Source organism: Branchiostoma belcheri, unplaced genomic scaffold (genome assembly GCF_001625305.1).
Source record: "Branchiostoma belcheri isolate BF01 breed outbred unplaced genomic scaffold, Haploidv18h27 scaffold121, whole genome shotgun sequence".
Taxonomy (NCBI): Eukaryota; Metazoa; Chordata; class Leptocardii; order Amphioxiformes; family Branchiostomatidae; genus Branchiostoma; species Branchiostoma belcheri.
In genome coordinates this window covers 493,474-506,106 of record NW_017802614.1, presented here as the reverse complement: position 1 = coordinate 506,106, position 12,633 = coordinate 493,474, and the positions used below count along the sequence as shown (strand labels likewise).

The 12,633-nt window shown below is 40.2% G+C and overlaps 3 protein-coding genes across 3 annotated transcripts in view; 2 read left to right on the top strand and 1 right to left on the bottom strand.

The window, feature by feature from the left end:
• The first annotated feature begins 159 nt into the window (after window positions 1-159).
• Window positions 160-4,775, top strand: LOC109463061. The gene is made up of 5 exons (XM_019759766.1): window positions 160-282; window positions 1,587-2,400; window positions 3,504-3,586; window positions 3,894-4,000; window positions 4,246-4,775. Exons 2-5 carry the CDS (start codon window positions 1,666-1,668, stop codon window positions 4,392-4,394), a joined length of 1,074 nt encoding a protein of 357 aa, XP_019615325.1. The 5' UTR covers window positions 160-282; window positions 1,587-1,665; the 3' UTR covers window positions 4,395-4,775.
• Window positions 4,776-5,272: 497 nt separating this feature from the next.
• Window positions 5,273-10,140, bottom strand: LOC109463060 (adenosine 3'-phospho 5'-phosphosulfate transporter 2-like). Its single transcript, XM_019759764.1, has 9 exons — window positions 9,003-10,140; window positions 8,597-8,718; window positions 8,186-8,340; window positions 7,885-7,992; window positions 7,640-7,737; window positions 7,306-7,398; window positions 6,857-6,968; window positions 6,591-6,660; window positions 5,273-6,374 (listed from the first exon to the last, which is right to left on the bottom strand). Exons 1-9 carry the CDS (start codon window positions 9,282-9,284, stop codon window positions 6,221-6,223), a joined length of 1,194 nt encoding a protein of 397 aa, XP_019615323.1. The 5' UTR covers window positions 9,285-10,140; the 3' UTR covers window positions 5,273-6,220.
• Window positions 10,141-10,411: 271 nt separating this feature from the next.
• LOC109463001 (THO complex subunit 1-like) overlaps window positions 10,412-12,633 on the top strand; it is a 4,453-nt gene continuing 2,231 nt past the window's right edge. The window contains exons 1-7 of the mRNA XM_019759649.1: window positions 10,412-10,625; window positions 11,036-11,109; window positions 11,228-11,288; window positions 11,418-11,484; window positions 11,812-11,930; window positions 12,276-12,324; window positions 12,610-12,631. Of these exons, the coding sequence (XP_019615208.1) occupies window positions 10,578-10,625; window positions 11,036-11,109; window positions 11,228-11,288; window positions 11,418-11,484; window positions 11,812-11,930; window positions 12,276-12,324; window positions 12,610-12,631 (440 nt within the window). The 5' untranslated portion in view covers window positions 10,412-10,577. The remainder of the gene's footprint in view (window positions 10,626-11,035; window positions 11,110-11,227; window positions 11,289-11,417; window positions 11,485-11,811; window positions 11,931-12,275; window positions 12,325-12,609; window positions 12,632-12,633) is intronic.

The following is a 12,633-nucleotide window of genomic DNA, read 5'->3' as shown; positions in this document are numbered from 1 at the left end:
CCTTCACCGGAACCGAGTAGGGCCAAATGTAACTTGATAGCCCAGTCGGACGATAGAATGTGATCCCATCGTGTTGGGAATAGTTGTCTGGAGAGGGGTGCACCGATCAGCATCCCCTTCCGTCTTTTTAGTGTACGCTGATTGGTCATTTCCTGAATTACATTGTTGTCTGGAAAACGCACCGATGTCACTTCGACATCATCCCAGGACAGTGCAACAGCGGTCCGTACGGAGATGACCGGAGATTGCCCTGGCGTATGGTGCACTGGCGGGGAATAGAAGGTACCACATGATTTCCATCAATAGTATTTTTGAATGGCTTTATGATCCTTTATGCGTAAATGACTACACGTATGTATATACATTATACACATATCTGTGTGCGTGTATTTGTGTGTGTGTGTGTGCGTGACGGCGATTGTCTGCATGTTGTCTGAGTGGCCATGTTACAGCATCAAAACAGAAATAGAGAATCGGACATCCCGTAGATGAAAATATGTGCACTGGGAAGTGTCAGTCACCGGGACTAGTAAGAATTCTGAGTTTAAGTCATGGTTCAAGCACGAGTGTTATTATGGAATGGGAGCACTTCTTTTCAGTCAGTTGAGTGTATACATTGCATTTCTAAACTAATACCGTGGAACGCCACCGCGGCCGTTAGTACATTTTTCTCAGCCGAGTCGGTTGTCCTAGCTTTAAACCGACACGATGTAGATATTTCCTAGACAAGGGAATATACTTGAACTACATGTATTATTACTTGACACTGACCAGGCAGATAACGTTACAGGCTTCCAGACGGCTCTGACCCATAACCGTGACGGCACGTTTTCGGAGCGCCACGTATTTTCAAATGGCCTGGCGTCAAAGATAGTATATCATTATAAAGTGAGGAAGGCCAATAATTCAGTCAAAAATTCGCTATTGGGTCAATGGTTGAAACTCAAACAATTGATATCTTGCTCTGTCCACTAACAAATGAATTAATTCGCAAGCCCACGAACAGCGGCCCTGAAACACAGCAACCTTTTGGGAGAGTTTTAAGAAATAGCAGAAGCACTTCGACAGCGCTATGCTACATGTTTGCCCCTAACGCATTCTTAACGATGTTAAACATGATAAGTTTGTGCAATCACACTCACGGCCGTCACGTGAACATGACGAAACTTTCGGAGACGTATTGTTACTGCGGGGGTCACTGTTTATATACCAAATTTATCTTTCAGCTAATAGAATTTCAAACATCGTCATGGGGGGTACATTGTACTTTTATAAGATAAGAAAGCAAGGTTTGATGTTTGAGTATTTAAAAAGGGGACGAAGTGCTCGGTGTTGAATTTTGTGCGAAATGATGTTTGCAGGTAGCTTGTTATGGCATCAGTGCTGATTGCAAGTATACTTCATGCTTTACACATGATACACATTTACACTAATTTTAAAGTGACTGTAAACTGTTTCTGTAAGTTAACTGGTAACCTCACGTTACTTAGTAATGCTAACGTTACGGTGGTGATATCATGTCTGAATGCTTGAATTATCGCCCGTGGATTAATGATTTACTAACTTTGTCTCTGTTTACGTTTCAGTGGTTGCTCAGAACCAAGTCTATGTGATTGGGCAGAGCTAAGTGTACGACAAGACTTAGATAAGCCGCAGGGTGGGAGAATGGGAGATAACGTAAAGGACGTCTCGCATTGGGTCTCGCTTCTCGGCAAGGAGCAGAAAATATGTAATATTGATAGCAGGAAGTCGAAAACCACCAGGTTGGACGTGTCCGAGGACGGCTCACCTGCCAAAACACAGAACAAGGCGCTATTATGTGACGTGTCTGTAACGCTTGGGAACAGACGACCGACACCGGACCAGGCAGAGGAAGGGCGCGGCCAACACAGCCAGAGTTTTACACAGCGGATAGGGCGCAGCGATTTGGATACGGAGAATGCATCAGACATTAAAAGGTCACCACTCAATGATAAGTCAGTGGAATGGCGACAGACGACTAGATACGCGGTTCTGCACCAGACCACTTCCAGGGCAGGTAGTACAGGTATAAGTATCCCACTGCCGAGAAAATCGACTGCCGCTACGGTAGATTGGTTGGAGGACTTGACGTTGTCGTTGAAGAAGGAAAACGGGACTTCCATGGAAAAGGGAAGTGAGCCTTTACAGACGCAAAACATGTCTGACCAAACAAACATTAGCACGACGCCGCACGTGAATTGTCAGGTTGCTACGACAGGTGAAAGTAAACGTACTTTGGAAGAGACTATGGACGGCAAACAACAGGGGGAAAGAACAAACGTCGACCAGAATGTCCCCGAGGTCATTTTGGCGTTCACAGAGTTTAAGGAAAGGGGTGCACGACTAGAAAAACAGCTGCGGTGGCTTAGACAAGAAATTGTGAGTATTGGTCCTATATACATGTACATGTATATTGTACATGTGTATACATAATACACAGTGTACTTTCTCAAATGATTGCTATAATGCCCTTGGATTGTCACGTACTTGTACCTCATAACAGTAAGCCAGGTGTTTGGTGTTTAAAGTCACGAACAACGGAGCTTAGCTATACCTCTTCATAGCGCTGTCGTAATGCCTTTACAACTTGTGGCGTGGCACTGTATCTAGTTTCCATCATTCAAAATACCCCCCTTTGCTCCCAAAGGCCTTGAAAGCCCTGGCAACTTGATTGCAGGGCGGTAGTTTGGCAAGTCCCTTGACCGACTCTCCAAATATTTACACGGCAATAATTCCTGGGTTGTTGTAAAAGTCGAGGCGGATGCTGTACTGGTAGGATCAGGTACAACAACGTAAACTAGTGAACCAATACGTATGTTGTAAATCATGTTCTTTGAAGTGCTCAAGTAACGGTATGTACTTCTGATATGCGCTAAAAGGCAGCTGTGTAAAGGTTAAAAGCACTGAGACGCGGACGGTCAATAAAGTGTGACATGGGTCAGGTTTTCTCAGTGAGTGAGTGAGCCCCGGCCTTCGGGCATGCAATTCGGTGAGCATGACTAAACTAAGTTTAACATGTCGTCCTGTTCTTCGAATTCAGTATGATGGTCTACATTTTTACCCGGGCATGACTACCAAGGAATAGAAATGGATATTTGTGCCGGATCTTCTCTGTTAATCATGGACGAAAATAGATTTTCGCCCCTACATCAGATAATTACCTACATCAAAGATTGATCATTAAGTATGACAATTGTCTAAAATACGCATATACGACATGTACGAGTGACATGTACATTTGTAGTTACCATCTTTACCATATACGAGTATCATGTAGTTGCCGCCTTTGCCATTTACATTGCTGCCCAGAGTCAAAGAGATGCACCCCGAATATTGTGTGCATTCTGGATTAGAGTACCCGGAGAACGCTGTTGATGTCTTTCTCATAACCAGGTACAGTAATCAACACATCATCCATCTTCAACTAACCTAGAATATGAGCTAATGAGTTTCATGTTTTATTTCCCGTTACTCTCTGCCAGATGGACCTGAAAGAGCAAGACCAATCACTGATGAGGCAGTTCCTGGACTTGCGCAGTAGCATTCATCAACTGATTGAAGAGAGGTGAGGTGTGGTAGCGGATTTGTCCAGTCTTTTGGTGGAAAGTAGAACAAAAGAGGGTGAAAGAAAGTCTTAAGGAAACGAAAAGAGTAGCACTAACGCTTGCCTTCTATATAGTTGCTCTTGAGACTGTTTATCATATCACTTTCAATATATCATATAACGTTGTTATATAGAATGAATTAGTCGATAAATGACACACTGATGACCAATGACATCACGTTAGCAGGGTCCATAGGTAAGGTGTGTCCTGCTGTATTCATATATAACATATGTTACGAAAATAACAGATTGAAATGTTTTTCCTCAGTTTGAAGGTTCCGAAGAACTCCGCGTCCCTCCTGTCGCTGTCGTCCCAGCCGGACCTGCGGGAGAGCTGCCTGTCACTGGACGAGGCGTACGGCTCCTCCTCACCAGGTAAGTCCATCGTCGTTTGCCACACTGGGCAGCTTCAAAATCAGATACTAGACTAAAATGTGATGTTTGTTTCCATTAATCTTGAGTCCATTAACGAGTAAGGGTCGTTTTAGATGATAGATGTTAAACAAAAATTGGACACCAAAAGCAACAATGGGAAACCTTTTTCCCGGCTTCAAGTTGTCAAATCTAGATGTCTGTTCCGCATATGATTTCAAAGGTCTTAAAAATCCTTCGCTCTACAGTCTGGCCTAATCTAAGTAACGAGGAGGACTACCTGCCGCCCTACCGGCCCCGGTCAGCTACAGGCCCAAGCGCCCTGGGCTGGACACCGCCCCTGTCGCGCCTCAGGCTCAGCCGGGAGGAGAGCGGGGAGCGGGAGTCCTTCTTCTAACCGTGCCACACGACTGCCGGGGTTGTCCTGGTTCTGCCTGTGGTGAAAGTAATAGCGGACAGCTTGCCAGGTTTATAAACACCACCATGTCACCGTTCTGACGGCTTGGCAGCAAATAAAGAGAAGACTTATTGGTACGCCCTATACCACTCAGCTGTCGTCCTGGCAACATTGATTGAGCCGTATTGAACGACGTAGGTGGGTGCATGAGGAGAAAGTGTAAATAAGTGCATTTGCATTAATCTGCCGTTAATAACGTTCACATTCTGAGACAATATATCATGGCGAGCAACACAATTCACAAGTAAGAGCTACCTCTACCTGTTAGCTACTTATGGGGCAAACTTACAAGCACCATTATGTATATATCAACTTGTGTATGTGTGTAAATTTGTACTATTGTTGCAATGGTTTAGGGGTTGTCAATATATTGCAATGAATTTTTTCCAGTCAGTTACATTTTTCCATGTCTCCAGGCACCACAGTTAGCAATGGTAACAGCTATGCCATGAAGCACCAATCACATGCAATCAGATTTAATTGTAGCCATACAGGTGATTTATTACATGTTCCCTTGTGCTATTCTCTCTTAGTAAATACAAAAGACATCACCAATGAACAGTACTAAATGCATGGACAATGTCTTGTGTCAATAGGTGCAAATACTGTATTTCAACTTCTGTTCTAAGCAAACAATATACAAATATATATATCATATTCAGCTACGACTGTAATAATAAATCAAATATACATAAAACCACTAAATTCTCTATCCCACTTCTTATAAATACATGTCCATATGGATATCATATACCAGTGCCAAAATAACATTCACCAATATAATAAATATATATATATAATGTTATATATATATATATATATGACAAAAACTAACATTAGCCAAACATACTGCATGTAAACAGTCTCTAAACGTTGAATAACAAGATTCACGATTTGGACCTTATAGAACCTAAACTTTCTTCCTGGTTGGTCTTGAACAGAAACCAAACATAGCAGCACCATATACAGCTAACAAAGTACACATACCAGTAAGGTTATGTATGTGTGTACAACACTTAAATGAACATTTGTACAAATGTAGTTGTGCCTAAAGAGAAATACTAGGAGTATGCAACATAAAGATCTGCAACTTTAACTAACATCCCTCAGATACCACAGTGACTATTCTTAAAAAAAAACTACAAGACCACAAATCCTTGACATTCCCAATTACCATAACAGCTGAGGCCAAATGGCAGTCAACAGTTAGTATTATAGTCAAGTATTTTTGTTGACAGCTGACTTCGTCAACAATTGTTGATACATTTGTAGATAAAAACAACTCATCACCCAGCCAATCTACTAGAGTGTACATTTTGGGTACATGTATGTGCTCTATACATGCAACTCCAGAAGTAGGGATTTACAACCCCCTTGTACATGTATTGCAAATACCCATTACCTCACCATTAATAATGAACTTGTGCTTCAGTGACATTGCTTGTGGAAACCACTGCTGCAGCATATCTTCCACCAGGTCCTGGGGAGTGCCTCATGCAATAACCTTCCTAGTGACAAACTAGCTGCAGAATCAAGGGCAAGTCTAAGGCCACAACATTTCAATTTTTTTCTGATGATGATCTCTATGACAAAGAACAACCAACTGATACAGTATCACATTTCCTTCATTGTTAAGACGTTATCACTGTTAAGATGAAGGTATTTTTCATGTTTGTTGGAATGTTTTTGTCCATGTTAAAATCTTTTGTCTACACTTCACTTTAGGGCAGGAAAATGAACTCTGAGATGTTTCTTGTAATGTCTGTTTAGACAAATTCAGTCTTTTCACTGGACCTCCCTTGTCTTGTAAAGAGTGGGTGGAGAACATAACGCTGGATCAATGCATCCATTTTCAGCTGGTTTTTACTGTATGTTGACAACAGAATTCCTGCAGTGACCAGCAGCGCTGACCACACATATCTGGGGAAACAAAGAAACAACCACAATATCAGATTAGCCTACATATCACGTTTGACATTTCAGGGGAGTTCAGGAATCCAGAAAGGGTAATATACATAACAAATACAGCAATTAGTCTCTGCATTGTACATTTTGTACACAAGTTTATGCCCATACTGAATGGGGTTTACACTTTGACATACTTAAGATATCAGACTTTGTGTACTTTGTACTTACTGCATAGTGAATGGCTTGGTGAAGAAGATGAAGCTCAGGATGATAGTAACTGCCTTCCGACAGGTTGTTACTGGCAGAAAAAAGACAGTACAGAGAAATTTCAACATTGAGATGATCAGATGTAAATCACCGATTAATAAACCATCTGGACTTAGCATGGCCAAGGGGATTGTATGTAGGCCCTAGTAATATGTCTGATAACAATCAGTTCCCCATTGTTGCTACATTTTCGTATCAATGAAAAGCCTGTTCAGTTCTCTGCATACCTGTTACAGCTGGTAAAGCTCCAAATGACTTGACCAGGGTGAGCACAAAGTTGATCCCCACGTAGCCGGTAACTGACAGGGCTGCTGCTAGCCCATAGGTGTAGCCTGGGTACTGCAGGGGGGCAAGACAACAAAACACCAATTTAGCCACTCTGTACGGCATTTCAAATCAATTCCAACATGACAAAGTCTTTCAATTATTTCAAAGAGATTTAGCATCAAAGCTTAATATATTATATGTTGCCAATCTGTGATAAACAGTTACAGTAATAGTTGGAGATGTACTGACAAACTGTACAATGGACGACCTTTACATAAGGACCACATGGCCAATGGTGATTCCTTAGATAATTGTTCCCATTCACACAAGACTCCTGACAATAAAAACCACCTGTCCACATATACAAGACTTTATTGGCCTTGAGTGGTCTTACAAAGGCAGTTTGTACCTGTGCACAGAAGCGGATTGGCTCCAGGAGTTCTCCTGACACCAGCAATCCCACCAAGATGTAAACAAACCCTACACTATAGGAGTACAGCACCTGTGGGGAAACAAGTTTAATCATACATAGTTTTATAATAATAAAAGCAGTATTTTCATCAACAGCAGACAGTAAATGAGGGTAAGGTGTGACAAACATCAATCTACAACATCTACTGATTGTTGCTAAAGAAAAGATGAAACAGAGCAAAAGCAAGATTTTTTTTCATCTCCTTGTACAACACAAAAACACATGAAGATATTTGACGGTTCAGGCAAACTCATGATGGATGTTTACCTACCACCTCAGTGTTGGATGCACTGTGTGCCTTCATGGTCTTTTCCTGCACATTTCCAATTACTGCATCTGCCACCAGCGCTAGGGAGATCAGCACCACACCTGCAGTAGTGACAAATACACATTGTCAGACATTCACGTTGAACACGAATCAAACCAGTAGAAATCAGTCTTATAACTCCTACAATATATCATTGCTTTATGTGTACAATGTACATGTACTGTAATCTACATTGTCTATATACTGACCATGGGTGTCAAAATTGGGCTGCACCTCCACATCAGCCAGAGTGAAGAAAATCAAACCAAACGTCATGCAGAGACAGGCCGTCACGTCAATCATTCCATACCTTTTACCTGTAAAAAAAGGTATCCAAAGTGTGATTCATAAGAATTAATACAAAGTGTCAAGATTTGTCTGCATGCAAAATTGTCCTTTTTTTATTAATCATACATACAATCCCTCTAAAATGGTTGCAAGTGGGTATTTGATCTCTAACCAATACACCAAATATGAGAAGAAAAGTTTGTTCAGAATGTAATTCGATACCTTGTATGAGCACCCCTCCAATCATGACAGGTATGAGTTTGCAGCATTTAAAAATGACTTGGGTGGGGTAGTTCAGATAACCCACTGCAGAGTTGGACAGGCCCATGGTAGCCACTGTCAGAAAGGCCAGACCACAGTAGGTTTTCATGGGAATTCTGTGAAAATAAAAATTGCCGGTAGTATTATAACTGTAATATAAGAGAGATCAATTTCAAGCAACTTAAAAGATTTAAGATAATGAAATTCACAGGCATGGATAATGGCATTGTGCACAAATTACCCTGTACTTTGATAGTTACATTTTGTACTGGCAAAAAATACCTGGGTATATAATAATATCATAGAACCAATATTCCGGTAAAATCCAAGGTTTACTGTTGCCAGGAAAAAGTCTGGAGCAAAATGTTTTACCTTCTTGTCTTGTCTGCCTTGAACTGCAGTTCTCCAGCACCAAAGACAGAGTAGAAGGCAAACTGCACAAGTGTGAGGTACCAACCAAAGGGCTTAAATCCCTCCAGCCTAAAGATCAGCTCCTGTCAACATGAAATAAGCAAAATAATTACATTAACTAGTTGTAACTACAAGTGGTAATGTTTAACAGTAATACTAGTAGATTGTATTAGTACTATTACCAACAAAGAAGTAAAACCAATGATCATATCTCCATTTTACTTTATCACTGAAAAGTTTGTTTATACTACATTCTTTCACAATACTGTTTGCTCATGACAATGCCAGCTTTTGAACAAAAAGTGAGAAAAAGGAGCCAGCTTCATTAAGGCCACCATTCGTCAGAAAGAAAAAAACACATACTTACCAACACATAGCCATACATGAGATAGAAGAAGAAGACTCCGCCCACACAGACCAAGAACTGCCCAGCTCTTGGCAGGCCACTAAGGGATACTCCAAGGACTCTGATTTCATCAGGCTGCTTTTCTCCAGCCGGCTTGACGGAGATGTAACTTTCCCCTTCTTGGATGGTTATGGATACGTTTCTCCCATTACTGAGGTTTGTGAAATCAGGATCACCTTGTTTTGTTGTAGTATCTGACATGTTTGCCATGTTTACGATGCTGGTATTTCTTGACTTGATCATTAGAATCTCTTAGACTGCAGACAACTGATGCCAATCAAAGGTAATTACTAATTGACAAAGTAATTGACTCTAATTGACAATGAGATAAGTCAAGTGCACAACAGTCCAGTACATCCAGACTATCAGACTTCAATCTTTCCAAATATAGATAACCTGACAATATGTAAATATACCAACATGATTATGGTATCTGCCATACATATTTGCTCAGACTAGTCTTATTTGACAAGCTCCTTACATTACTGAGTTCCAAGTTGCATGTAAACACAAATGTTTCACAAGGTTTTGTTTCACATCTGTCATAAATACATGTCTAGGAATATATCACCATGTTTTGCAGCTGTTTAATATTTTCAGCTCCTGTATGTGCCAGGTGTCTGCCACGTGTCGGTTTATGATACAATCTTCCTCAACTTTGCTAACAAGATTATATGTCACCTTACTGTTACATGTTAAACGTTAAGGTTATACAAGGAGTGCTGGTACATGTAGAAAGCATTGCTTGGTATTGAAGAATACACAGTGGTGGAATTCCCTGATCCCTGAGATTAAGTTCCATGTAACTTGATATCGTGAACACACAGGTGACATGTAGCTGTCCAGACCTTTATGTGCTATGACACCTCCCTGAAGTTGAAACAGAGCGTCTAAACTTGTCAATGTGCGCCACGTGTTTGCAGCTCCATCGGTTTCCTGCTTTTATAACACCATCTTCCTGTGTTGAACATACCCCTGTCCCAGGCTGCTGAAGTTGTGTATTACCGTTCAGGATGCCGAAAACATTTCTTGTTTCCAGAGGCTTGTTTCCAGTTGTACGAACAGCTGTCCGGCTACTTCCCACTGGCAGAGTCTAACTGATGGATCATCCGGGGGAGAGCCATATCAATATCTAATTATATATATAGTCTAACTTTTTTATTAACGATAAATGATTCGTGAAATTAACTTAAATTTAGTTTATAAAAGTTTCTTTAATCGTATTTTTGTGCATATCATTATCTTTCTATTCAATATTATAATATAGTAACATTTGTACATATTGATCCCCCTACAATCATTTATGGTTCGTTCTAATTGAAACCGGTTGTGGGATGTTCCATTTCTGGTTTAATAGTCTTGATAGTGTTCACTATGATATGAGGCCACTTTTCTATGGCACTGTAAATTAAACGTATATATTTGAGCATTTAGTTATAAAAAAGGTCAAAATGAATTGATGGGGTCATCAACCTTCTATAGCAAAATCAGATGCTTCTCACCCCCTTCTGCAAATAATACATTCCATTCTCCAAAATGGCGGCCACGGTGTTTGATTTTTCCGCAACGAGGAAAGCCTTTGAGGTGAGAATTAAGATCTAACAGAACAGATATTACTAATATTAATGTGTCAGAAACACTTCATGTGTTAAGGGGGTCTTAATAGATTCTTCAATTTTGCTCTGGAATCAACGTCGTTCATGGGAGAGGCGAGGCTATAGCTAGGTTTGGAGGGAGGGGGGCAAGAAAACGCTCATGATAAAAAATATCAAAATTCATATATCTCCACTTACCTGTGTGTTCCACATACAAAATAGCAGCAGATTTTGGATCTGCTTGGTTCTTTCCGTTTCAGCTTTCCTGGTATGCCAGGGCTAAACCTTGAATGTGGTTGTTTGTAGATGCCTTCTCTCCAGTCCTCAAAAGTTTGCAAGACAAATTATGATTTTCTGGTGTGTAATTTCTGTGATGTAACAGTTTGTTTTTCTCTGTAGGCTGAGATCCATGAGGCAGAGAGACTAAACAGCATGTCATTGTTACAGGAAAGGTTCATGAAGCTCTCAGGCAGGTATGGTCAACCTATTGTACATTTAGAGTTCTCACTGAAATTACCAAACTACCAAATTATCTTGTGTTGGGCTATTAATAAATATGATTTCCAAAGGCGTTATAATCATTTTTCACAGTGAGACAGAGAAGAAAAGCACCCTGGACCAGGCTTTCAGGGATGTTCTAAAGGACCACATTGTGAGTATCCTTAACTTCAGACCTTTTCAACATGTGCAACTTTAAAGTGCCGGGTCCTGCAAAAAAAAAACACTTTATACCCTTACTCGGAGTATTAACTTTTCCATCCCATATTCATGTTATTTACAGGTAAAGGAGAGTGGTTGTGATGTGTACTTGTCAGTCATTAGCCTGGCTGTGGACTGTGCAAAAGAAGGTATGAAGTACTTTTTTTGCCAGTAATTGATACATGTATTACATAGCTCAGTTTTTTTAATGTTATCCTTAGCCCATAAGATCTTTTTTCCATTATAGGAATGCAATACTGAAAAATGTAATACACATGTATAATTAGCATACACTAAGTAATAAAACAAAGCAACGTGGAATAGAATGTTGTAGAGTATGATGAAGCATCGACTTTTAGATATATTTTTCCAATGGTGCTTTCTGTTACCAGTAATGATACATGAGATCTACAGATATACAGTGTTTTAGTGGTTGGTTACATAACATCTGTAACTCTCATCGCTAACCTTGTCAGGTATGTGTCTTGGAATGATACCATTCCTCATGCTGGATGACGTCTTCTCCTCTGTGACCCTTGACGTGTGTGAGACGGTCTTCCAGTTTGTGGAGGATGGAGTCTCAACATGGAAAAAGGTAGATTCAGAATTCCAGACTTACCAAACCTTCCTCAGTGATAGTTAACCTTGAAATATAAAAAGTTTTGATAAAGATGAACATTGATTGTAAATTTGATTCTGTCAATATTGCATAATATATGGTGAATTGATTATTAACAAATTAGCACCACCTAGCTAGCACTGCTTGAACTGCAAGCATGTTCATGTACATGTTTGTATGTGTTATGAAAAAGGCCTATGCAATTTCTACAATCAATGAATAGTGAGGAAATTTTAGTCCAAAATGATGAGCGTAAAATGTATGTTGCAGAGATATGCTTCCCTGTTGTCAACAACATGGTTCCTTCTTTTTTTCCCTCAGGAACCTTATTACACAGGGGGAAAGAACTATTTGCTCAGAATGTGTAATGGTAAGTCTGAAATGTTTTTTCAGTGCTGTCGTATTAAGTGATTCTCTTTCTGTTTGGCTCGTATCCTAGAAATCACACATCTGTACACCCTGGATTGATTAGTACTTGATAAAGATTACTGCATAAGTAAAAAATCAGGAACTAAAATGTACTTTTTCTGCACCAAATACACATTGATGACCTAAAGAATTGTTTGCATGTTAACATATAAAAGGCAGGTTTTGGAAAAGATATGATTCACATGAAGAACAAGAACAGCTACAAAACTTTTCTTTTTGCCCTCAGATCTGCTGCGCCGACTGTCTAGGT

Bases quoted from the DNA above. Each gene is read 5' to 3' on its own strand.
- LOC109463061 (XM_019759766.1), top strand. From the start codon at position 1,666: ATGGGAGATAACGTAAAGGACGTCTCGCATTGGGTCTCGCTTCTCGGC. The intron at 2,401-3,503 runs GTGAGTATTGGT...ACTCTCTGCCAG, and splicing joins GGTGGCTTAGACAAGAAATT to ATGGACCTGAAAGAGCAAGA. The intron at 4,001-4,245 runs GTAAGTCCATCG...TTCGCTCTACAG, and splicing joins GTACGGCTCCTCCTCACCAG to TCTGGCCTAATCTAAGTAAC.
- LOC109463060 (XM_019759764.1), bottom strand. From the start codon at position 9,284: ATGATCAAGTCAAGAAATACCAGCATCGTAAACATGGCAAACATGTCA. The intron at 7,738-7,884 runs GTCAGTATATAG...TCACTACTGCAG, and splicing joins GCCCAATTTTGACACCCATG to GTGTGGTGCTGATCTCCCTA. The intron at 6,375-6,590 runs GTAAGTACAAAG...TTGTTTCCCCAG, and splicing joins ACCAAGCCATTCACTATGCA to ATATGTGTGGTCAGCGCTGC.